The sequence below is a fragment of the Trachemys scripta genome, chromosome 2, assembly GCF_013100865.1.
Source record: "Trachemys scripta elegans isolate TJP31775 chromosome 2, CAS_Tse_1.0, whole genome shotgun sequence".
Lineage (NCBI taxonomy): Eukaryota > Metazoa > Chordata > Testudines > Emydidae > Trachemys > Trachemys scripta.
This window is the reverse complement of record NC_048299.1, coordinates 145201061-145227195: the sequence shown is the minus strand read 5'-3', so window position 1 is coordinate 145227195 and position 26135 is coordinate 145201061. Positions and strand designations below refer to the sequence as shown.

The following is a 26135-nucleotide window of genomic DNA, read 5'->3' as shown; positions in this document are numbered from 1 at the left end:
TATATACATCCCTACTGCATTCTGACATAAGGTTTATAATAAAAGGAAGCATCCTCTTAGTGCCTGCTTTTCCCCTGAAGTACTGGAACCTCCACTGTGACAAGCAAAATAAAAAAAACTGATAAGGTTGGGAATATGCAAGTTCACACAGTTTTATTAACATCCTTAACAGCTTAAAAAAAAAAAAAAGTCACCAGTTGTGGAGTTAAGAGTCTTATACCCCTAACCACAAATATCAAAATACATTCATTCAAGTGAAATTTAATGTTTCATACAAATATGAAGTGGGCTGCTAATGCAAAAATAGTCCAGGCTGCTACCTTGGAAATAAGCCATTTTATCCTTTTCTGTTGTGTGTTTGGGATTCTATAACGCATACCTTACATATCAAGGCAGCTGTGTCATTTCTGTAAACACCAAAGCCTGATAGAAGTGCAAATATTCAGAACAAAAAAAAAAAAAAGGGTGAGGAAGAAAGGAGAGCACGGGTAGGGCAGAGGAATGTGTTCAAATGATTGTCACCTCAATATTGCTTTAGGTGTTTTGTGGAGTGGGTGGGGACAAAAGGGATACAACACTAATACAAATATCACTTACAGCCCTCTCTCGCTCCCAATGCAAGACTTGTGAAAGAGCATGTCACAAGTTATTTCACTTAGTAGGTTTGTTCCAAACATTGGTTGATAACAAATAGAACGGCGTAACTTCCATAATGTACATTTAGCAAGCTTTTTATAGAGCTGTTTACACCAAGGCCATTGCAAGGAAAGAGCCAGTGCATTGGGAGAATTCAAGAGGTGTCTCATTCTGACAATACTCTTCACAACTCTAGGCCTCAGAGAAATAAAGAGGTATCTTCTCCATCTACAGATCAGATTTTCCATATTGCATGTGACCTCTCAATTTGTTTCATTAAAAAAAGGTGTGTTCTTGTCTCTTGGAGCCTATAATTCAAGAGGTATTTCAGTCCTCAGCAATCAGCACAGGAAGCCCTCCCCCACTCTGCTTTTAATTAAACCAAGCAGTAATGTGTACATTTTAATGACAGGAATCACGATACATTTTTTTAAATTTAGACAGATGCTGTTCATGCAGTCAAAATAAAAGAGGTAAAAATACACATTATGCATATATTGGTTTTAAAATCTGTATTCAAATACAGCATTGAGCTAAACTCCAGAGCCTACTCACAGATATGGATGTTCTTTGGGCAAAATATATGATACAGCACAGCTGGTCAAGCAGAAAGTAAAAATGTATGTTTGCATAATTAAAGTCAGAATAGAGCCCTAACCTAGAATAATCCATAGAAGTTAAAAAGATACTGATATACTTTGTGAAACATTTCACTTTTAAGCTTTTTTTTTGTTTGTTTTTTGTTGCGAGTCCTATTTGCAAGAGTTACAAGGAGGAAAACATTTCCAAGTAAAAAAGTTGGTTTGTATTCACCCATCTTTAAAGCCAAGTTTTAAAAACAGCTGCATAGAAAAGTTCTCCAGAGAGTCACACACACTCAGGTCCTCCACACTTTACAGAACGTTGGCTACAAGATATAGGCCAACACAATCTCCTAAGAGATTTGCCCTATGCCTGCCTTCCCCCTCTCCCCACCCCTCCCATTTTCTAATAAAAATGTTCAAAATTTTAAACAGTCCAATATTATATCCTTAATTGGGGAGAAAAGGGGAGCCTGACCTCATTCCTGTCCCACTCCCCACTGTCCTCTGTTATTACTTCATATAAGACCCTGAAATACATTGTCACATAACTGTCAAATATAGCAAAAGTTTAATCCCTTGATACTCTGAGTTGCCCAACTGCAACTGATGGGGGGGGTGGGGGGGAAAGGAATATGGGAACTCCAGAAGCCAAAGCTTAATAGGGATAATAAATAACAACATTACACAATGAAGAAGTTTTTGCTCTTTGAAGGCTGGTCAAGGAGGTAGGATAGAAAGTTTTTTGGCCTTTGAACATTTAAAAATGCTTTGCCCAGCTGGTCCTTCAGGCTAAATTGGAGCATTCCACATACCCCTCCCCCGCCTGATGCTTACACATACGCTACAGTTTTCACAGCTCTAATTGTACATGTTAAAATCAAGTCAACTTACTCTATTTGAGTAAAATTTACTATCAGTAAACAGTAAGACTGATTTGTTTTCTACATACAACTTTGTGTCTTTTACAGTTTCTTTAAAAAAAGAGCGGATGACTTTGTATTCAAAGACTACCAAAGTGTATATTTGATATTCACATGCAAGACCAAAAAAAACCCCTTAAAAATGTTATGCATAAAACACGTGAAAGGACTCTGCATCCTACCTTTAAATAAGGAAACATACAAAGTTTTCTAACTTTTGTGCAAAATATTAGTTTGCTAAAATATTTTACATGATAATGGATATGTGTAAATGTAGATTGACAGAAAAAAGCTGGTTCTTAGGAATTTGTCACATTGTGGTATTTGTAACAGGATTTTATATTCCCTAGTACACATCAAAGTTTATCACTGAAGATAAAAATCCTATAGAACAAATCCAACAGAGATTTCTCTAGGCACCTTCTCACGTAGAACACAATGTGACTTCAGTTAGATCCATCTGAGAGTTGTGCACACAATTTTATGCTGAGCATCACATTTTCCTCATGACATAAGGCAAAGACAACTGTTTGAAAAATGTCTAGATACAAAATGATGTAAAATAATTTATATTTGAAAACCCTGGTATAAACAAAAGTGGAGAGATGGACACTTTATACAATAGGCTATTTTTAAAACTAATTTGTGCACAGGCTGAAGATTGTAAAGAACCTTCAGAATTCACACAGTTTTGGCTTTTTTGTACAACTGTTTATAATACATTTTAAACCATTAGGAATGCAAACTAAAACTGCACACTACTTCAGAAGAAAAAAAAGTTTGACTTTGTGCAATTTTCTGCCCCAATTTAACAGTGGCAGTAATCCCTGCATTTGTTGTGTTTCAAACAAGGATCTTAAGAAACACACATCAAAAGGAGGAAAAGAAGGCAAAAGTTGGCAGACATCCAGCATCTAGTTTTTCCTGTTTGTTTCTTTAAACAATGTGGATGACAAATAGTTTCATGATTAAAATGATTTCTTTAAATAAATACACTGTATCGGACATTTGCACTGACTTGATAAATCTAAGTAAACAAAGGCTTTACAGCACTCCTTGTTGCCTCAAGTCACTGGTGTTAGGTTCCAGAGTCCTTTTCTCTCACTGAGTTTCGAAACCTGCCATGCGATATCCAGTTTGATTAGTTAACACACTTCCATTCTGCCCCTGAGGTGGTGGAACTCCGTAATTTGCACCCATCCATGCGGCAGAAGACTGTGTCTGACTGTTGTGGAGGGAGGGGGAAGAGAGGTGATTACAGAAAATGTATAGTTCCAAAAGACTGAATTTACATTAAGAGATTGGAGAGGATAAGAACTGCCACACTACACTGAAAGCTAATTAGATACTTTCCAAGTTTTGGCCAACAGAAACTTGCCTAGTAAACAGAAAAATTCCTAAAAGTAACCCCAGTTCTGACACTGATGTCATGGCTTTCAGCAAGTCATTTAGGACCTTACTTTAAGACATGTTAAGCACCACTGAAGTCAACTGGAACTGTAGATGCTCAGCACTTCTGAAAAAAATGCAGGCCCATTACAGATGGGAAAACAGACAAGTTCAGTGGAGATAAAATCCCTCACAACACTTGTCAGTTAGACTGGTGTTACTTAAATGTTTATAAAGTGCAGATATAAGCATAAGCAAAAGAGGAAAACTGTTGACAACTAAAGGCAGTAAGTGTAAAAAACAAAGAATCCACGCAGGAATTCACTGCTGTTGTGTGTAGCTGAATTTTAAAGAGGGACAGATTGTTTTATAAACATCTGTAGTTATATCTGGGCTGGCATGGGAACAGAGGGGAGGAAAGAGTAGAGCTCAAGTAGCTTGTTGCCACCAGACCCCTCAGAAGGGTAGTTCAATGGATTTAGGTCATTATAGTACAGTGGTAGGCAACCTATGGCATGCGTGCCGAAGGCGGCATGCGAGCTGATTTTCAGTGGCACTCACACTGCCCAGGTCCTGGCCACCGGTCCGGGGGGCTCTGCATTTTAATTTAAAGTGAAGCTTCTTAAACATTTTAAAAAACTTATTTACTTTACATACAACAATAGTTTAGTTATATATTATAGACTTATAGAAAGAGACCTTCTAAAAACGTTTACATGTATTACTGGCATGCGAAACCTTAAATTAGAGTGAATCAATGAAGACTCGGCACTGAATTCTGAAAAGTTGCTGACCCCTGCTATAGTAGATCTGAGTTTAACTACGGGTTAATGGATCCAACATTTAAACCCTGAAATATTCTGCATAAGAAATCAATTTTCAGGTACATGAGTGCACATGCACCGACATCACTTCACCCACAACTGGGAAGTAATAGCAGCTGTTTGAAATAACTAAATACTGATTTAAATTTAAAATTCAAAGGAATTGTAAGTAGGCATGGTGCAATTACCAGAGTTAGAATTTGGCTAGGCAAAGGAACAAAATGTGCCTATATTTACAAGAAGTTCAAGATGACCATTAGTAAAGAGAGTACTAGTTTGACCAGGACACCGAGGTATACATCCCCTACTCTAAAAGGTAGTTCTGGCATTTTTGCAAGGGTAGTAGTCCCTTATACCCTGAAAATATTTCAAGAATGGTAATTATTCTGCCAACCTAAAATTCCTATTGTACTTTCAGATAGATATGGGACCTGATCTTCTTACACCAGTTTACAATGGTACAACTTCCTTGTACTTCAATGAATCCCAAATTAAACTGATGATTTCCCCCAATGAAGCATCATTCTTCACAATTTATTTATAGCACACAGATCAGTTAGCATGCATACTCACTTAAATCCCTGCTGATTCCATGCCTGTCCATACATTCCATATGCAGGGACTTGCCAACCATTAGGCATGTACTGACCAATTTGCTGTGCATTTCCATACCACTGGCCCCACTGGCCATAAGCCTGTGGATATCCAATTTGATTCTGCAAGGAAAGTTGAAATATTGAATACACTAATAACAGTCATATTTATCTATTGATGTAGAAACTCCTACCTATCAAGCTAGCCTTTAATCAAGAACTTAAAAGGGCTTATATTCTAATACCTCATTTTGAAAGTTATTATAAAATTTAGCTGGGCAACGCCCTCTAATGCTATATATATGAAAAATCACCCCACCTCCTGCACACACATATTTTGCTGAGTATTCTCTGGAGTACAGCAGTCTAATATTACAGATAACTCTTCCAGAGACCTCGGCTGGAAAGAGCAAAGTTGAAATTCAGACAGAAACTTAAAGCTCTTCCCACTCTCTCTTTATCATTGTCCAAAGCAGGTTTCCACAAGTTCCAAACAGTTTAATTTTGATCAAGTATCTTAAAAGGCAGATATCATGGAAGCAAGAATTAATTTGGGAGGTCACATGGCACATGAAATCCACAACCCACCACCCTGAAACTAATATGTATTTCCATGCTAGAAATAGGTTAAGAATCTCATTAATAAGATCACACTAATCACCATCTTACAAGTTGGTGAAAGTTTGTTCTCTGACCTGCTGGATTGGATTGATCATATCTGGTGTTTCTTTGCCCCAATAGCACTTCACAACATGCCCTTCTATAGTAGTTCCATTGACAGAAACAATTGCATGTGCAGCACTTTCATGAGAATTGAACCTGTTAAGATACAAAAGGAACATCAATATAAACCCACCTTCCATACACCTATAGAGACAAGACACTTCAAAGGAGACTTTCAGCCTAAAAGTGTGCCTGCACTTTACGTTTTAAGAGTTTCCAAGTTTGATTACAAAAAGAAAAAGAAAAAAAACAATGAAAAATAATTGTTTGCAGGAGAAACTAGTCTTTGCAAGGGAACTCAAATACTGCAGCACTGTAGTAGTACAAAGATTCAGAAAGCAAAACTGACCTATTTAGTTTCACTGTCTCATCTTGAGTGAGCTGCAAAAAGTAAATAGCATGCATGATAGGTAAAATCTGAAATTGTGTTAAGCTGCATTTTTGATTATCTACAGCGCTGTCTGTGAAAATAATGTAAGAAAGTGCATTTAAAAATAGGATTCTGAATCTGCAAGAATCATATCCAATACTTACAACTATGAAATTATAAAAAGAAAAGTAGTACATCTTTGTTAACTCAGATCAACATTACCACACAAACAAGAGGAGACTATAGTTTAAACTGTAGACACTCAAGGATAGTCTAAGTCTGTCTAGGCTAGTTTCCTACTAGAAACATTCTGACACCAGTGCTTAACGTGTTTTCAAGGGAAAGGTAAAAGTAACGTTTTTAAAAGTGAGCAAAATGTAACCTACCGTATAAAAGAGTACCCTTTATCTGGGAAGACTCGAATTTCCATTATTTGCCCAAATGGAGAAAAGGTCTGGCGCATTAGCTGTTCTGCAGTGTAGAAAAAGTAGACAATCAAAATTAGGAAGTACTTCTGATTTTTAGATACATTTTATGAGGAAACCCCAAAATTTACAAGATGCCATACCTGTTAGTCCTGAAGTAACACCACCACAATATACAGTACAGTTGCTTGGGCTCGACTGATTTACAACATCATCATAAGACAGCTGCTTGGTGTTTGCTGTAAAAAAATGTTTTTTAAATTTTTTATTTAAACAAATTATTTACTTTCCTCCTGTCTTCAGAAGTCTACAAAGAGCAAGGATCCTAGGGGTTTTTTGGGCGATGCCTAAATGAGACCAATACATTTTCTCCTGTAAATCTTTAATTTTACCATTAGACTTAGCTTACAAAATATACAGCTATAACATCCTCCCAAGTGGTAGTTTAGGAAGTGAGAGATATGTAAAGCAAAGAACTAAAAGCATTAAAAGGGACATGAAAAGTCAGTGAGGTTTCCCAACTGAGTCATTTTCACAAAATAAAGAAACAAAAGTGCATTCAAAATACATGATGATCTCACAATAGGAGACATGTAATTCCCAAATGATAAATGGGATGGATTACTGATGCATATAATGTTTAGAGGGATGTCATTTAAATTAAGCCCAAAATTCAGGTTTATAAATCTATTTTTAAATACACTTAATGGAAATATTTTCTTCCATCAGTTTAAGTCTAAATACACTCCTCCCACACCCAGTATTTTCACCACAAAAACTGAAACATTGGCAGTGCATGAAAATAAATTAAATCAAAAACACTACTTTCATTGTCCAAGCTGACTGAAATGCAAGACTGAATAAGTGCTGAAAAGTAACTGAAAGGTTTTTAAATTTTAATATTAGTATTTAAGGAAATTTGTGTAAAGTTATAATTTAACATATATTTCTTCAAACAAAATCTTTACTTCTGAATTCTACAGGGCATTGAATTTTTTCATGATAGAAGGGCTAATAATTAGAACTAATAAGAGGTTTCATTTCTTCCTTATTTGGGTGGGGGCAAGGTGGACAGAAACTAAAAACCTACATTCATATGTACTCTTTGGAGCTGGAGGTTTTCGTGTTGCCCAGTTAGTTCTGATTTGTCTTCCACCAAGCCACTGTCCACCCATCTGCTGAATAGCATTTTCTGCATCCTGTCCATAGGGGAAAAACATTTTTCAGCAAATTCTTTTTGAGCAACACCATACTAAAAGCGAATCAGCGTAGGTCTGTCAGACTCAGATATTGCCAACTTCTAACAAATATTGAAATAAAATCTGTTCTTCAAAAAGATGTTTAAAATACAGGATTAAGGCAGTTATTTTAGGCCAAACTGAATGTATCCCAAGAAGAGTCATGCACTCTTATAGAGCATGTTTGTGCAGTTGCTCCACTAAGTTGAAAGGCTGTAGGAACATTCCTTCAGCTGAGTCTCTAGCTCTCCCTCATCTGCATTTAGAATAAATCTCTCAGACCCAACATTTCAAACTGGTCTGGCCTACCACCACAAAAAGTATGTGGTGTTGTTTTTTTAAACTCCCCCAATCTCCCATTTTCAAAATATACTGAGACCACGTAATGGCTTGCCCTACTCTTTCTTCCCTCCAAAGTGTATTATTTCTGAATGAGAGAGAAAGAGAGAGAGAGATTTGGAGCTATAAGTTATTAGTACCCTGCCCATAAAGAAGCTGTAAGTAGGAATGTTTGATTATTCTAAGTTTAATACTAAACTGGTTAGCTCCATTTTCTCCCTTTATGTTGAATACCTTCCACCCCAGACCACTAATAAGGCTGTATAAAAACTGACTAATGATGTAATGCAAATCCTATAAAAGTATTTCCAAATACAAGTTGCTTTAGAGAGTAGTGCACCAGACCTTTAAGCACTAAAACACTGCCATTCTGCCAGAGCCAAATAACTCAGTCCAAAGTAATTTGTATTTAATGTAAGAAAAAAAGTAAAATTTTCAGATACAAATATCAGTCTGAGTGAGTATTCTAGTTTTCATCTCTGTACATAAATACTTTGGCACTTACATAGGGATGATGCTTAGAAAGTGCTAAGTACTTTCCAAACATGAATGAAGCCTTATAATATCACATGATAGATGGAAATAATACTACTTACCTATTTACAGAAGGGGAAACTGATACAGTACCAGATATAAAAAGGGACCAAAAATGTACATGTTTTACACAGCTGTTCTCTTTAAAGCAACTACCAAGATTTTAGAACTCATACTATCTATAATGCCATTACTTACCCATTTATTGAAGAAGGAAACAAAGCCATATCCTTTAGATTTCCCTGTTGCCATATCTTTAACCACTCGTGCATCTCTAAAAAGCAGAAGCAATGGCCAATTTAGCATATTAAAAAAAACATCATAAAATGAACGTGAGTAACACACAGACCTCATTTTCATGTTTCACCTTTATTAAAGTGAACTGTTTAATGCACCAGCAACATATTCAAAACAAATTCCTCCTTTTCTAAACAAAAACATTACTAGTGTTTTGTCATGTAGTAGCAAAATTAAACTTAATTTTGTAAACATGCAAATCAATAGTTTCTCTAATAAACATATCTTACAATAGATGGTTCCCAGTTCAAAATGCTTTAACATATTGTTAAGACACTAAGCATGGTCAAAGCAGCTATTCAAATGACTCATTTAAGCCACACAGCTGACTAACATTAGCTGAATGGCTCTCTTTAACCATGCAATTTATAGCTTGCTAATTGCCAACACATTCTACCTACTCATTAAAAATATGAAATAGAAAAATGAAAAAAATAGGAATTAAAAGGCATACGTCGCCTGTTAACTGAATTCTTTAAGTTTCTCAGGTCAATTCGTTACCCCCTTTTTGGACTGTGGGCAGCTGTAAATTTTGAAAAATTGACATTTTCAGAAATGGTTGCATTATCGAAGGAAATAAAACACTAAAGACATTTACGTTTTAAACTATATACTATTATAAAGAATTTAAAACTGCATTCTCAAACAGCAATCATACAGGATTGATTGGAAACTACAAGATATAAAAGGCAAAATTTATAAAAGTAAATAAGAAAACTACAACGTTTGTCCACTGTGAACTGTAGCTTGTAGTTAGCCATGGCAATTCTGTCCATTCTTCAGAGACACTCTGCAAAATAACCAGAGGCCTATTATTTGAGATTGAGTAAAAAAAGGAGAGACCCAGCTACAATAGCTAAACCCCATTTGTGGGAAGTCTGATTTTATTAAATGGTGTTTCTCAGGCAATTCGTGTACAGTTAGACAAATATCAAGAAGTACACACACACACTATCCTGCCCTCCCCAACCCCATAAAAATACAGGCACTTTTGAAAAAACAAGATAAATAAAACCAGTCAGCAAAGTCATGCAGTGTAATGTAAAGGCTTTATAAAATATGGTTTAGATCAACTAGATGCACAATATTCAGTATTCCAAGACTGGCAGAAAAATCATAATGAGAGTTTTATGATGCCAGTTTTAAAACCTTTTAAAATAATTGCATTCTGTATTAAAACCTAGTTCTTCTACACATACGGCTATAGAGAATATGTAGATCACTGAAAAGCTCAAATTAAGATCACTTTCACACACTACAGAATGAAATGTACCTTAAACCCTTCATGAAAAAGTGTTAAACTGCTTGCAATTTTCTGTGTTAAGAAAATTTGAATAATAATGTTACAAATTGCCTGAGAACAGTCATTTATGTAATCTTAGATCAGTTTGCTCTGCACAGCCTAAAAAGGAAATAAAAACTAAGCTATACTTACCCTCAACTGAAAACTTTGAAAATAAGACTTGAACAAGTGAAAACATGCATACACCAAACATAAAGGGAGACCACAATAAAGATGTATTTATATTAAAGATTAACTTGTATAAAGCTACCAAAAATTCTTAGGTGCTAATCATGCGTTGGTTCAACTTTGATTATTTCACAGAAAATCAGAAAAAAAATCTCAAATCACATTTCCAGGAATTAGTCAATGACTAAGAAGAGTTAAATATACAAAAAAATATTTTTTTTAATTTTGTTTTATAAATATGGAGTATCCTTCACACATTTAATTGAGTAACTGTGTGAAATCAAGGTCCACTCTATTACTATTTACCCTTACTTCTTTAGGACAACAGTTTACAACAAAGAGGGATCTTAAATCCTTCCCCGCCCCCCCCATGTAAAGTTAGCTTGAGCCAAGGTGACCTAAAAGGTTTTTCAGATAGTTAGCCCTACGATTCTGTACTGAATACCCCAAAGAGAAAGGATAAGAGGGTTGCTCACACAAGTTATTTGAAACCTGACTTAAAAAAAAACAACAACAAAAAACCCCACACCTTTAGGCCCTGCAAAGTCTGGATAATCAGCTCTCTCACTGCAGAGAGAATCACCACTACGAGAATCTCTTTTGGAACAAAGGGAATGATATATAGGATCCTAGTAATCCTGTTTTTCAGACATGTGGTACACAGTTTTAAGAGTTATTTTATACACAGACGCCCCTCGGAGGAACTGAAAAAAAAAAAAAAATGAAGGAAGCAATTTAAATAGCCTATGTTTGGAACTAACCGCCCTCTTTACACTCTGAGTATCAGTATATAAACTGCAAAGTAAGGCAATGCCTACACTTAAAACACTTGCGTGGCACAGCTATGCTGGCACCACTGCAGTACTTCAGTGCAGACACTAACCAGTGATAAGAGGGGTTTTCTTGTCGCTGCAGATAATCCACCTCTTCATGAGGCAGTACCCTATGCTGTCTACACTGAGGGTTAGGTTGGCTTAACTACATCTTTCAGAGGTATGGATTTTTCACTGCCTTGAGAGATGTAGTTATGTCAAGGTACGTAACTTTTCAGTGTAGACCAGCACTAAGCCAGCTCTCAAAAAAGCCTTGTGCAGTTGACTGCTAAACCAGTATTTTGGGGTGGAAAGATGATTGCAGCTCTGAAAGAGGATCTGCCTAAAACTATCCCTCCTACATTTCAGTGTACGACTTCCTCCTTCCCAGACTAATCCTTCTGGATGAGGACAGATAAGACCTACTTTAGAAGCCATGGGTCATTCAGGAGAGTAGATGTTCAGCTATGTGAAGCACTGAACCTCCTCTGCAAGTAAGTATACCTGCTACCTCTACAGAGAGAGACAGTGATTAAAATTAAAAAAAAAAAATCTGAAATATAAATTAGTGTTTTCTAAAATGAGAATCTCCTGCAGATCAAGTTTGAAAACCCTATCATAAGAAACAAAATTAGGATTTAAGTCCAATATATTGGAGTTCATAAGAAAAACTTGTTTCAAATAAAGGCATCACTACACAACACTTCAAAGCACTTATCTTGGTACCTCACCATCAAGGAGCAGCAATCCAAATACAAGTAGTTAGTTCAAGGTAAATGAACAGTTTAAATTGGAGGAAGGAACAAACAAGCCGCTCTTAGCCCTGCTACAAAGCATGTATTTTTAAATGCTTTTCAAACTATAAGCATTAGAGCTGTATGTTAATACAGCAAATAGTAATGAGTAGGCAGGTAGAGAGCTGTGATCACTACCACTGATCAGCTAAGTCTTTACACATACTGTTCTACTTGTTAACCCATCTCCCCACCTCACTTGTTTCTCCCTATCCACCTGTTAAATCTTGTCTTTCAGACTCAGCTCTTTGGGCCAGGGACTCTTATTTACTGTTTGTATAGTGACTAGTACAATTAGGCCCAAACTGGTTGTGGCCTTTAGATGTAACCACAAGGCAAGCGTTAAACAACCAAACTGATTATTAAACTAGAAGTACAAACTATTTTATTTAACAGAACTTTTGTATTAAATACCTAGACTATCATCAAAAAGCCAAAATCTGACTTGACCTGAATATGTACATGGAATTTGATCCATATTAAACTATTTTTTAAGAATGATTACATGTATTTCATTTGCCACTAAATGTAATCATACAAGACCCATGTCAGAGAAACTACTCAGTATGACATCTCCAAGTTACACGAGGATTTCTACAGTATAAAAACAAAGCTACATATACAGTGAATTTTTCTAAAAGAAGAAAACTGACTGCTGGTGGGTAATTTTATTATGTATCCCTACTTATTACTCAATTACAAGAACTCTGAAGTCTCTTTATGAACACAAAAAGTGTGCGTTGCAGTCATTTCTGCAACTTGACTGGACTTTTACTTACTGTAAGCTTGCCTCCAGTAAAAGGTAACATTTAATTTATTTGCCCTAAGAAATCACTTACGATATTCTTCCGAACGGTGCAAAAGCTGCTTTTATATCTTCAGTTGTAATTTCTGGACTGAGGTCTCCAACAAAGACATGGAAATGGTCTTATTGGGAAAAAGAGAGAAAATAATTTACAAGTGTGAAGAATGTTCCTGGAAACACAAGCAGTATAGCAACTTTATATTGCATTAACTTCCATATACCTGAGAGCTACATGGGAAACTAAAACCCTTTACCTATCAAAGGTAACATTTGTCACTGCTTCAAATATAACCATCACTTGGTGACAGTATAACAAAAGCAATAATTTTAAGGATAATGCTGCGATGTACAGTATTTAACTCAAATTTTGTTTTTGTAGTTATGTTCATAACCAGTCACTATTTTATCATAGATTGCAATTGTTTACTTAAAAGCCAAAGCTAACTTTAAAATCTTAATGTTACAATAGTAATGTTAAAATTAAACACATTTACAGATAGTTCATTAACTATCCAAAACTTTACCAACTAAAGCATCTAGTGGTTTTGTGAGCAATGCAGAATAAAATTTGCTTTAAAAGTAGGATGGATATTGAACCTAGCTACAAAATGTTTGGTGTAACCATATTTTGTGAAGAACAAAGAAATACCTTGCATTGCAATAGTTTGATGTTAAAGAATTTGACAGTTTTGTCAAAAGTCAAACAGTTTTGGTTGCCCAGCCATTACATCATGTGAATCCATGTGTATTCAATACAACTGAATCCATGTGCAAGTGAACTAAGACTGAAGGCAACAGATGAAAAGAGTAATCCTTCACTTTATGTCACAGACATTAAAAAGAGCACTGGAGAGAAATAAAGGTCCCACATCTCAGGATTTTTTCCACTTTGATTAAACAATTTTTCATAAAGCATATTTTAATAGTTAACACTATACAGACTAACTTATATTAGAGCAGGTGTGAAACTTACAAATCCACTACAATACTAGTTTGGTTAAACCGCAAATTCTTAAAAGCAGTTTAAGGCTGGCCAAGTACAGAAGCAACACACTGGGTTGCCATGAAAGGGGAATTTCAGAAGCAATTTAAGTACTCCAAATGAGTTTGTATGGAGCAGCACAGGTAACAGCCTTGAAGGCAGCTGATTTTCTTGCTCTCATAGTGGGTGAAATTCTAGAATAGCAGTCATGACTAATGGGGTCAAAGGACTGTAAGAAGCAGCACCAGAATGAAAAAGAGTGGACAACAGACCACATTCTGATGCAATGGGGAAAGGAGAGGGAAATCTTGCCACAAACGTAAGAACAAAACAGAACAAAAACCCCCAAAATAGCTTCAGCTGGTTAGTGAATACCCTTGAGAGATTTCATTTTATGTTTAAGAAGATACAATTACCTTGTGAACGCAGTGTGCTGACAACGGTACTACCTGATGACAAAGATTAGATTTGTTCTTAAGTTTATTAACACAAACACATTTAATATCATCTTAGGATAATGATCAAAACATTACTGCAAACATTTGTATGATGCTTATTGCTTACGTTTAAAAACTATTTGTGCAAATAAAAAAATTACTCAAAAGCATAAAGGGCACTTACTGCTGGTATCTTTCTTCTGGCTGCTGGGGGTTGTTGCCCAGTTCACTTTGACCTCCTACAAATAACATTTGCTAAAGTAAATATTGGAACCATATTCTGATTTTGTTAGCTATTAATTTCTATACTGCAGGGGGAGAAGGTACACAAGTTTGTAGTTAAAGACATTAGTCTAAGTGGCTGAAGTTTCTTGGTAAAATGTTCTATTTCCAGCTACATTAAGCCATTTTACAATGAAGATAACTAATCTATCTTGCTTTATTGCTCTGCTAGTCTCCCTCACCTTCAAATGGAATTAAAATATTTATTACAACCATTTTGACTTCTTCCGTCCTACTTCTGTACCCAACGCTCCTATGAACTGTCACTATCCAGTTTTTACCACCACAATCGTAAAGCTCAAATGAAGTTAAAAGTTCTTCACTTTACAAGATAAAAAAAAAACAGGAGAAAGTGTTTACCTTTTGTGGCTCAGTTCTGCTTGGGGGTTTGTTTTATTTATTTTAAAGATGTTTCATCCATATCATTGTATATATGGTTATTTCCACCGCAACTCAGCTTTAGACATGACAGCTTACCTTACCCATTATCTTCCGTCCATTCATAGCAGCTAATGCTGCAGCTGCGTGACGATGTTCATAAAACTCCACAAAACAGTATGGATCATTTCCAGCTGTCTGTTAAAAAAAGCACATGTTATTAAACATTATCACCCCCTCAAATTTTAACCAAATCGTAGTTGGTGCCCAGTTATATCTATGTCTGAAAGTCTTAGCAATTTAGAGACAGCTTTAAGCCAGTCACAATATTAGCAACATATTAGAAAAATATTTTAAAACTATGCTATGGTAGGCATCTTGGTTAGCATGGTTTGTGCCGCCCCCTGCCCTTTTGATATAACAAAACACTAGCAAGTAACATTTGAGTCCAATTACATCATATGCTCTATTCCTTTTACAATATCATTCCCATCACTGAAGTTTGCATCAACAAGTTAAGCTCTTCAGCATCCTTCTTTAAATGGCTTCATTGTACTCATGAAAAGTTAAACGTATAGGAATTTCTTTAAACGGACATGCTACAAGGAGTGGGAAAAGTTATCCAAGTAAAAGGCCCTTACATCCATGATCATTTTGCAGTTTTTGCATGGTCCAATCTGGCTGAACAGCTGGAGGATTAGTGCCTCAGTCACATCTCTTGACAGGTTCCCTACATATCTGTAAGATTAAAAGGAACATATAAATATCTAAATTTTTATTTACTCCATTCAGCATTATTAAAAACGAAAGCAGGAACTTCTTGCTGAGCCAAGCACAATCCCTTAATTTAGCAAAATATTTTACTACGAGTTAGCAAATTCAACAGTTGTTCTGAAAGCTTTTCAGTTTTAATATACGCAGATGCAAACTACATTCTAACTTCAGATTATGGAGATACTCCAATATTAAGGTGTTCAGATACTACAGTGATGAGTACAGTATAAAAACCTAAATAGCATAGATTACATTTTCCCATTCAAACCTAATGCTTGCAAGAAATGTTGGACTGATAGCTTTGGAGACAGAAGTCATCTGCTGCTTAAGGAACAGTTAGGCCCAGATTTTGCAAGTCCATATGCATAGACTTGTGCCTGGGCATATCTTCACTGACTTCAGTGGAGCTCCATGTGAGCACAGGACTCTCCAAACGAGGAGCTCCTTGCAGGACTAGAGCTTTAATATGGGCTGCCTCACCAACGTGCTTCAGCTCTGGCATGGATGAGAGCCACAGCCATCTCCATACATATTATCTGCATTATGGTAGTATCTAATCCTCAACTGAGACTCCATTATGCCAGGTATTGTACAGACATATAGCAAAAATACAGAAGTCCCTGCCCTATAGAGCCAACACTATAAATAAATAAGACAAAGGGTTGGAGAAATGGAGTATTATTCCCATTTAGAGGTAAGAAAGACACAAAAAGCTGAATCCATACTATGGAAAGAACCCCACAGCACGCAGGCAGCCTACACTGATGGCAGGGATTTTTCCCATCTGTGTAAGACTACCTCCTCCCTGAAGGATCTTAGCTAAGTCTACAGAAGCATTCTTCTGTCAACATAGCTGCATCTACACAAGGGGCATTGGGGAGAGAGGTAGGCATAGCTATTGAGGACCAAACCCAAACGACCTAGCTATGTCAACCTAACTTTTAAGTGTAAACCAAACCAAAGACTAAGGCCCCAATTCAAAAAGGAACTTAAGTTTGTGATATTTTTATTAGGAAATGAACAGTAGATTACTTTTAAGAGGAGCTGGGTTAAATCCCTGTGCAAACCTCAAGTACCTAGTACTGAATCTTACTGCTCTATGATGATTCTACCTCTAAAGGCCACAAATTTCTATCTGGATAATAATGGAAGACAAATCAGAATTTAAAAATGATTAAAATCATTTCAAATGTATTAAACAGAATCAACCTCCTTTTACTACATACTCAAATTCCATTAACAGAACCAAAAATGGTTACTAATGTAACAGTTTAACAAGTTACCCTATTAAATACTTGATATAGAATCAGAAAAACATAGGAAGGAAGGGACCTCGAGAGGTCTCCTAGTTCACTCCCTTGCACCCAAGGCAGAACTAAGTATTATCTAGACCAGGGGTTCTCACAACAATTTTTTTGGTGGCCTCAGAGCACAGCCACCAACTCTTGCTGGTGGTCGCTTTGACAATTTTTCCTAAAATACTTAATTAACTTTAGGAACAACAAATAAATATGCACATATGAATGTCCAAATCATTGCAATTTATTTATGTAAAGGGTTTTTTTTATTTTTATTTTTAAACTCAATAATTCAAATAATGTACAGTTGTCTCTATTCTTTATTGGACCTAACCAGAATAGAAACAAAAATAAGGTGCTTTGTATGCTCTTGTCTTTTGTTGTTGTTGTTTCTTTTGCCTTTTTGTTGCTTTTTCTTAAGACTTGCTAGCTAGTAAGTCTACTGCTATGAAAAGTGATATTTGTATGTTTGTTAATATCTTTTTTCACAGTAGCAGACTTGCTAGTTGGTTAGGAGGCAGCGAAAAGTGATATTAACATACAAATATTTTTCACATTTACAAAGCCCCAGCAAGCTGGGGGACAAATTAAGCCCTCGATGGTGAGGTGGGTAGTGAGGCAGCGGGGGCCAGGGCGATGGATGGGGACTGCAGGAGGCAGTGGGGGCCAGTGGGTCTAGGCCAAAGCCCTGCGGCCGGGGACCAGAGCCCACCGCTCCATGGCTGGAGCCTGCCGCCTGCCACCCCAGAGCTGAAGCCAGAAGCCTGAGTTCCACTGCTGCCTGCTCCTCCAGCGTTTCTTGCTACAGAGGGAGGCAGGATCCAACCTCTGCCAGTGGCCCCAGGGGAGAGGCCGCTGCTTCTCCCCATCCCCCCAGTTACCGCCCAGGAGCCTGTGGACGCAGGCAGCCACAGTAGCCACATTTGAGAAACACTGATCTAGACCAGTGCTTCTCAATGCCGGTCCACCGATCGTTCAGGGAAAGCCCCTGGCGGGCCGGGCCGGTTTACCCGCCGTGTCCGCAGGTTCGGCCGATCGCGGCTCCCACTGGCCGCGGTTCGCCGCTCCAGGCCAATGGGGGCTGTGGGAAGCCGCGGCTAGCACATCCTTCGGCCCGTGCCGCTTCCCGCAGCCCCCATTGGCCTGGATCGGTGAATAATTTATAAACCACAACAGAAAAGGAACTTGGTATATGAGAAGTAGAAGGCAGACACTTCGTCCACTCAGCTACCATGCCTTTAATTAACTTCTACTGGAATTTAATGTATTTGGCCATCTGCAAGCATGAATAAAAAAGTAATACATTAAGAAAAATGGCAATCTCAAGTCTGAGCCAGGGCCTGTATTTTAGGGTACGTCTTCACTACCCACCGTATTGGCAGGTAGCAATCAATTTATCCGGGATCGATATATCGCGTCTCGTTAAGACGCAATATATCAATCCCTGAATGCGCTCATCGTCGACTCCGGAACTCCACCAGAGCGAGCAGCGGTAGCGCAGTCGACGGGGGAGCCGCGGCCGTCAATCCCATGTTGCGTGGACCCCAGGTAATTCGATCGAAGATACTTTGACTTCAGCTACGCTATTCGTAGTATTCTATTCGCGTAGCTGAAGTTGCGTATCTTGGATCAATCTCTCCCCCAGCGTAAACCAGCCCTTAAAAAGCTACACACATGGAAAATTTAATCAGGATCAGATTTTAATGTGTGTGTAGATGTTTTGATTAATGCAAGGATTTCTCTGCATCTGAGTGATAAAGATTTCTCTTATAAATAGGGCAGCTATTATAATGTTTAAAGTGACGTTAGGTGGAGTAATTGAAATAAAAGTTTTTGTAGAAGAGTCCAGATGTTCAGTAATAGGCTGAGTAACACCCTCAGAGTCAGAATGTTTCCTAGAAACTGAATATCTACAAATTGATCACTCAGTGAATAATGTCACCTTTTCACCTGCAGAATTACATAGCAACTTAAGAGGTTTCTAGGATGTCAGATTTAGTTGGATAATCTCTTGGCAGCCATATAAAACTTTATATCAGCTGGAGCTACAAAAATATGTTCCTGCAGTATCAATATCTGCAATATGAATGGTGCAACACGTTTCCTGACATTTTAGTGTCAGTGATGTCAAATATCAAAACTCAGTTCTTTGTGCATAGATGTCTAGAATTTCTGTATACATATACAGAATGTCTTAATGGGCATTCAAGAGGTATAACACATCAGAAAAGGCACACAACTTGATAAATGGTAGTGATGGTTAATTGAGAAAGCCAAAATGGAAGCTGTAAAACATGCAAGTATTCTCAGAAATGTGAAGTAGAAAAATTGCTTAAAGATATCAAATATCAAGAGTATTTCCACTTCCCTTATTTTTCATTATAGCTTAACTCCTATAGTTGTGTACCTTTGCTACCTATGCTCAACGGCTAGTAACTTTGCAGATTTTTTGCACTTACTGGCTAAAGAAAGGCATGCAAAGTTTTGGGCTGGTATCAAACATTCCTAAAATATTAAAAGCTCTGCTCAAAGAGTTAACAAGAAGCAAAAATGTGAAAGAATTCATAAATGTAGTGTTCATAAATGGACCAGCTGCTATCATATTAATTGGGAAACTATGTTTTAAAATTATGCATGCGTAGTAAATCTAAAAACAGATTTGTCAGAGAAATATTTCATATGTATTTCAAATAAAGAATTCCCAAATACTATTTTTTAAAAAAACTTGCACTATGCCAAGCTAATCAATATAAAACATAGTAGAAAAGGTGGTTTTCCATAGCTGCTGCTTCAACAGACCAACAGAGAAAAACTACGCTATTCTAAAGTTGACAGGTACCAATGTTCCTAAAAGTGGACTGATGGTTTTTTTCATATTTATTACTGAAGTCAAATATGCTAAATGAATTCTCTAACATGTTAACAGGGTGGATTAGTTGAAGATTTGGGGCAACAGCAAAGGTGTAATCATAAAAAAATGTAGTTCTGAAGACAGTATTGCTTGGTGACAAATTAACTAACATACTACTTCAGCAGTTGCCAGGAGTGCCAAGTTTAAAAAAAATTAACTTACTTCCAGTGTTATATTTATATGCATGTTAAATTCACAACAAGACATAAAACGGTAGCACTCTAAAGTATGTGAGGTGTATTACTGGGGGGATGTGATGGCTTTATAGAAATAAATTAACAATAACTTATGTGGAGTGACTGCTGGCGAAATAAGTTGCTATATTGCATTTACATTGAATAACCTTCACAAATGCACTAGAGAATTCAAATTAAGTACTGAATAACTAGTGAAATTTAAAATGGGTCTTAACTATGCCATGTGCCTGCAAACTGAAAACAGCATCTCTGGTATGGAAAGGACACTCTGCTTTCCTGCAGTGGTTCTCACCAATGCCATCCACCCAAGACCCGTCTCCCATTTAGCAAAATGAGAATGACATAGTGGTTGTGACACCGCTTCACCCTGACTGAGAACCCCTGCTTTATTGGCATTGCACATGTATACTGGAGTGTAGATTAGGCTCACTTGCTACACTATAACTCTTCATTGTGTTAATATTTAGATTAACAGTCATTACCCATAGATATTTCTACACTCCACTATCATTTCTACAGGCTTTTTTCACAAGGAGACAAAGCTACAGGAGAGCTACTGTGGAGAGGCAATGACAGATTAAGTACATTAAGGGTCCAGTCCTGCCATCCTAAGTGTAACTCAATTGAAGTCAGAAATAAGCATGTACATGCAAGGCACCAACATCCATGATTCTTCTGAGCTGGACTGGCTAACAGTTCCATCAGAGGAGGGAAAGTCTCTCCAGATATGGGAATACTATGGATTTTCATACCCTCCTAACTATACGCTTCATTAATTAATTGGTACTTATTTCCTCAGTATAGGCTTCAGTATATATCTTCTTGAAAAGTGTGTTGCTAAACAAGCAGACGTAAATTGAAACTGATCTTTTTGAATATAAGAACAATATTAAAGAATCAAATAGCTACATGAGCAAACTGTTTCTGTGAAGTTCTACAAGTGACCTTAAAACTTGAATGCTCAAACATTTATTTAAACAAAAGCAGTGGTTACATAGCTTACTATGTAAACATAAATAGGCTACTCAGTGATTGAGTTACTTAAACAATATAGCTATCAATCCAGCTCAGCTGAGCTTCAAAATATCAAGGCTTTAACAACCTCATATCAAAGCATTAGAATTACACAAATATCTTTATAAAGAAAAGGCTGTTTTAAAACCAACCTATGTCCTCCAGAAAGAGCTACTAAAAACAACTATTCTAAGAAAACCAGAAAGATAAAGTTTAGAAGCTGGCAAACACCCAAGGACACTAGTGTCCTATCCAACTGTAGCAAGACAGTGTGACTGAACACTAATTTAATCCTTCTATGGATGGAGGTTTTAGTATTAGTAAAACTGTACACAAAAATCCTATCAGCTATTCCAAATAAACTCCAGACTCATATGTTGGAAATTGGCCTTTTAGTCAAAACCTTGAGTGTGTGAATATTACAGATTGAAATTTAAATTAATGGCACAATATTCCAGATGCATTAACTGTAATTCCCTGAAACTGACTCAAGAAAATACAATTCTCAGAATATTGCTCAATAGCTATTTTTTGCAGGTCAGAAACACATTCAGGCTTTTGCAATAAGCTGCATGTATTGAGTGCAGATAATTCATTCTTTAAAACAGAAGCAGTATTCTCGGAGTAACTGGTAAGATCATTAATCAAGACTCCATATGAGAAAATCAGTTAGGGAAAAATAAGGAGTACAAAAATAAAACATGAGTATGGGGGTGAGAATGTTCTGAAAACAGATAGGTCACATGTTTCAAGCAGTTCAAATGGATAAAAAGACAATGGGACCTTAGTATTTTTTAATAGTGTTTACTTTATCACTTAGGGAATCGAACTAGAAAAGGTGGCACAAGTCACAAGAGTCCTGTTTTCCTATGCAGCAAGCCAGCCAAGACATTTATCATGCCTATGTGACATGTGCAAAGCATCATTCAAGGGCAAATGCAGGAACTTTACTCTCACTTTTGGAATGTTTCACCCCCTCCGTTTGATTCCCCCTCACAACCCCTACCTATACAGCAATACTTCTAAAAATAAGACATAATATAGATGGTGGCAGCAGCCTAAATGGGAGAAGAAGTTAATAGAACAGCAAAGCTAGAGCTCAGTGAAATCATGAAGTCAAAGCATTAGAAATCACTCCAGATAAAAAAAATCTGTCAGGAAGAGGAAGGGGGAAGAAATGTAGACAAGAGTTATACCTCCAGCTCTCCCATGTATTTCAAATGGAGTCAGTTGTGTAAATTGCTGATAGATTTTCAAAGCAGTGTGTTAACTACACCCACATTACAAGGAAAATTCCTCATAATTTACAACCCTCTCCCATCTCTGTTTATTTTAACAGTACATTGCCCTATTATAGCAAATACCTCTGAATCTATACAGATTTACCCCTCTTGTTCATTTCCTAAACAGCTTTACTATCACTCTTCATGAAATGGAACCTACCGCAAAGTTGGGTTGTTGTTTTTTTTAATTATACAGGCATTTGATTATTGTTTTGGGGTTTTCCCTCAATTAGAAGTCAGAATTATTTTAAAGCCATTTAAGAGATCAGGCTTCGCATTTGCAAATTGGGTTAATACAACACAGATACAAGCAGACACAAATTAAGTCATATGCTCATGAAAAGGTACATACACTCAATCTACAAAAAAAAATGCCTTTCAGATAGAGAATGAGAAAGAAAGAAAGAACAGAGGGAAAAAAAGAGAGAAAAATAAAGATGACAGAAAAACCCTGAATAGGGAAAGAACAAAGCCTTAAAAACAGGAAGGGGGTAAAAGATAATTAATGGAGAAAGGGCACTGTGCAGTTTGAGTCAATTCCTCCCCCCCCCCCCACCCCCCTCTGCGGAAGTGGAGAACTAGGGACCCATTTAACCTGGGGAAAAAAAACCCAACAGCCCCCCGCCTCTCCCAGTCCCTCCCCCTCGAGGAAGCAGCCCCCCCCCCTGCAGCTCCCCTCCCCTGACAGTCCCTCCCCCCAGGAAACAGACCCCCCCCAGCTGCCTGAGGAGGCGGAGACGGAGCTCCCCTCGCCAGTGACGGCTGGAGATGGGGGTGAAGCAGTCCCAGCCCCCCACCCCCACCCCGAGGGGAAGCCCCTGCCCAGTTCCCGCCCGGCCAGGCGTGAGGAGGGGGCCCCTCCCCGCAATGCCGAACAATAGGCGCGATCGCCCCCTCCCCACTCACAGGGTCTTGGGCATTTCGTCCTCCATGGCTCTACCGCTGCCCCTCCCACCGGGGTCTCCTGCCGCGCCGGCCGCGGCCCAGTCAGCGCCTGGGGAGCCCGAGCGCCGCCGGCCCCGCGAAGCCCACAAGGCGGACAATAAGCCCCGATGCTCCTCTCAAAATGGCGGCGGCGGGGGAAGGGGCCCGGCGCGGCCGGCTCAGAGAGGGGGGAAGCAACAGCGCATGCGCAGAGGGTAGCCCGCCGACCGGCAACAAGCGCAGGCGTATTACTAACCTATCAGGGCCGTTCCCTCCGCCGGCTCTGGCATCAGATACCACATGCGCGCTGCATCATACGTTAGCCCTCTCCTTCCGCCGGTTTCTTTTCTCTCCGCCTTCCCTCAGCGCATGCGCACTACCGTCCGGTGGCGGTTCCTTTCTTTCCAGTCTCCTAAATTTTGCCGCAACCCCCTTCCGCCATTCGCGGCGGTGCGCTGCTATGGCTGGCTCCTCTGCTGCTATAGTTAAGCTATGGGGGGGAAGAGAGGGTGTAAAAAAAATTCCATGCGCCGCCCGGGAATCGAACCCGGGTCGCAAGAATGGGAATCTTGCATGATACCACTACACCAGCGGCGCGGATGAGAAACTTATCTGGCCGCAGCTTTCATAAGCTTTACAAAGCAGAAGGGACGTGAAATTATGCACACAATCTAATTCTGTGGTACCTACTGATGGTATCACATTGATCTATGTGTGTATGTAATATAGGCACCTTGTCTGTGCCTGTACTTGCACACGTGTGTTCACATGCCTTACAACACACTAATAAACAGTGCCTATATGCAAATTCATCATACAGTATTAGGTATAACATACACGTGCATTGCCCATAATTATAATTCTGTACAGTGTGAACATGCATTAGATCAGCTATTTACGTAGCAAATGTTCCCATATGCAAATACGGAATTAAATATATGCATTGTGTAGAATTGTGCATAAAAGGCACAAACGTTAAAGCTGTGCATGTGTGTACAAATGCATAACTGGCATTGCATATTCACATATCTGCAACTATATATTTGCAAGCAAACAGATTATACTGAATTTCATACAATATTCACATGTATAGAATTATAATTACAAAAACATCCATTGCAGATATTTATGTACAGAAATAAACATGCAAATAGTAGAATATTACATATTAAAATGTAAATGCACATCATATTTTATTATATATTCAAAGGCACATGTAAGATCTAATGAAAATGTAGAAGTATATCTACAAATGCATTGTATGATATATTCCTATTTATCAATATATTAATAAAGTATTATTTGACTATGTATGTAGAAATATATCTGATATCTGTTAACATAGAGGCATATATAACACACACACACAGAGCCCTAATCCTGGAAAGATACACACATATGCTTAGCGTTATTTACTGCGTATAATGTTAAACAAGTGTGTACATCTTTGCAGGATTGGGGCCTATATAGGTATGAAAATATGAAGATTATATGTGCATAGACACTGGAAATTTTCAATCATTATATTTAATAATGTATAACATTTAGGCAGATATTTTGAATATATTTATTTTATTTCATCCTGTTCTTTCTACAGGAGTTGTAGGCCCAGATCCACAAGGCTGTTAACTTGTGGACCCTACTGTCATGGCATCTTCACACAATTTAAAAACACGCACCATATATACCAACTATGCAAGATACAAATATACATAAATATATTCATATATAAATACAAATATATAAACAAAAAAACATGACATTTAGTTAAGACAACAGTTCTTCAGAGCTTAGCACTCAACCCAATTAGGTTCTGTGTGGAAAACTAGCAGGATGTTTATAGCACAATAGCCACATAATCATGAATCCTGCATTCTCTCCCCTATCTTTCCTCTGCTACATCAACCCCTGGGGCCAGATCTTCCGTTTGTGTAAATTGGGGGAATACTCCAGGTGTGAAGCTGGCTCTGATGCTTATTTGGAGAGGGTGCCTGAAGGTACAGATATGTTGGAGGTATTTACCTCCTGGAATATTTGAAGCTGGAACAAAACTCCCATTCGTAGCATGCAGGGAATGCAGAAACCCCTATGTGCCTGCTCTACTATGTCTTTCCTGCACCACCTCACCATGACTCCTAAATGCAGTAGCCCTCTCTCTCTCTGTCCTGCATGATTTTCACTCTAAAGACCTGATCCTGCAAACTATTCCATACCAATGGACTCCTGAACCTGTGCAGCGTGCTCTATTGACTTAAGTGGAACTCTGTGCCATTGTGAAGAGCCACTTGTATAGATTCAATTGCAGGACTGGAACCTTGACAGTAAAAAAAGTAAAATAATTTTTGCAAACAGCTGCAGCCAGGTCTATCTGGCTCTGACAAGCTCTTCTTTTCATAAGAAGTTAGCGTAATGGACATAATAGTGAGGATAACAAAGCACTCCTGACTCGTTCCTCGATTAACAACAAAAAATGTCTTCGCTATCCTGGAATTAGTGTTCTCTGGCTCAAACAGATTATCACTGAGAACACAAATTTGTTTGTGATTGTCAAAAACAAGATTTTACCTTTAAAAAACAAATCTTTTCAAAGCCTATGTAAGTGTTTTTCTCTGTTCAACAAAAACGTTGGGTTTATTTTTTCTTAAAAATCAAGTAATTGCCAGCCACCTAGCACTAAGGGCAACCCCCTCAAAGGGAAAACAACAGCATGTGCATATGATGAGTTGAGGTACACCAGTAGTTCTCAAACTTTTGTACTGGTGACCAATGTTCCCTCTAATTTTTGACAGTCCGTGTGCGCAAAAAATTGCTTCTGTGCAAATTTTTGTGCTTCTGTGCAAATTTTTGTGCACGCGGTGTTTCGCCATGTGCGCGGTGTTTAGGATCTGTGTGTGCGTGCAC

The 26135-nt window shown here is 37.9% G+C and overlaps 1 protein-coding gene and 1 non-coding gene across 4 annotated transcripts; both read right to left on the bottom strand.

Moving 5' to 3' along the window:
* Positions 1-136: 136 nt before the first annotated feature.
* On the bottom strand, positions 137-23424 carry TIA1 (TIA1 cytotoxic granule associated RNA binding protein). 3 transcript variants are annotated; one of them, XM_034761754.1, is made up of 13 exons: positions 23217-23423; positions 15475-15571; positions 14933-15031; positions 14358-14412; positions 14153-14185; positions 12789-12876; positions 8774-8849; positions 7555-7663; positions 6608-6703; positions 6426-6510; positions 5642-5765; positions 4927-5069; positions 137-3365 (listed from the first exon to the last, which is right to left on the bottom strand). In XM_034761754.1, the coding sequence occupies exons 1-13, from the start codon at positions 23240-23242 to the stop codon at positions 3242-3244; spliced, it is 1155 nt and encodes a 384-aa protein (XP_034617645.1). In that variant the 5' UTR covers positions 23243-23423; the 3' UTR covers positions 137-3241. The 3 variants fall into 3 exon arrangements, with proteins under 3 accessions (XP_034617645.1, XP_034617646.1, XP_034617647.1); XM_034761755.1 differs by lacking the exon at positions 14153-14185 and having other exon boundaries at positions 23217-23424; XM_034761756.1 differs by lacking the exons at positions 12789-12876; positions 14153-14185; positions 14358-14412; ... (1 more) ...; positions 15475-15571; positions 23217-23423 and adding an exon at positions 9327-9401.
* Positions 23425-23760: 336 nt separating this feature from the next.
* TRNAG-CCC lies at positions 23761-23831 on the bottom strand. Its single transcript has one exon. It is a non-coding gene; the product is annotated as a tRNA-Gly (tRNA).
* Positions 23832-26135: the final 2304 nt, after the last annotated feature.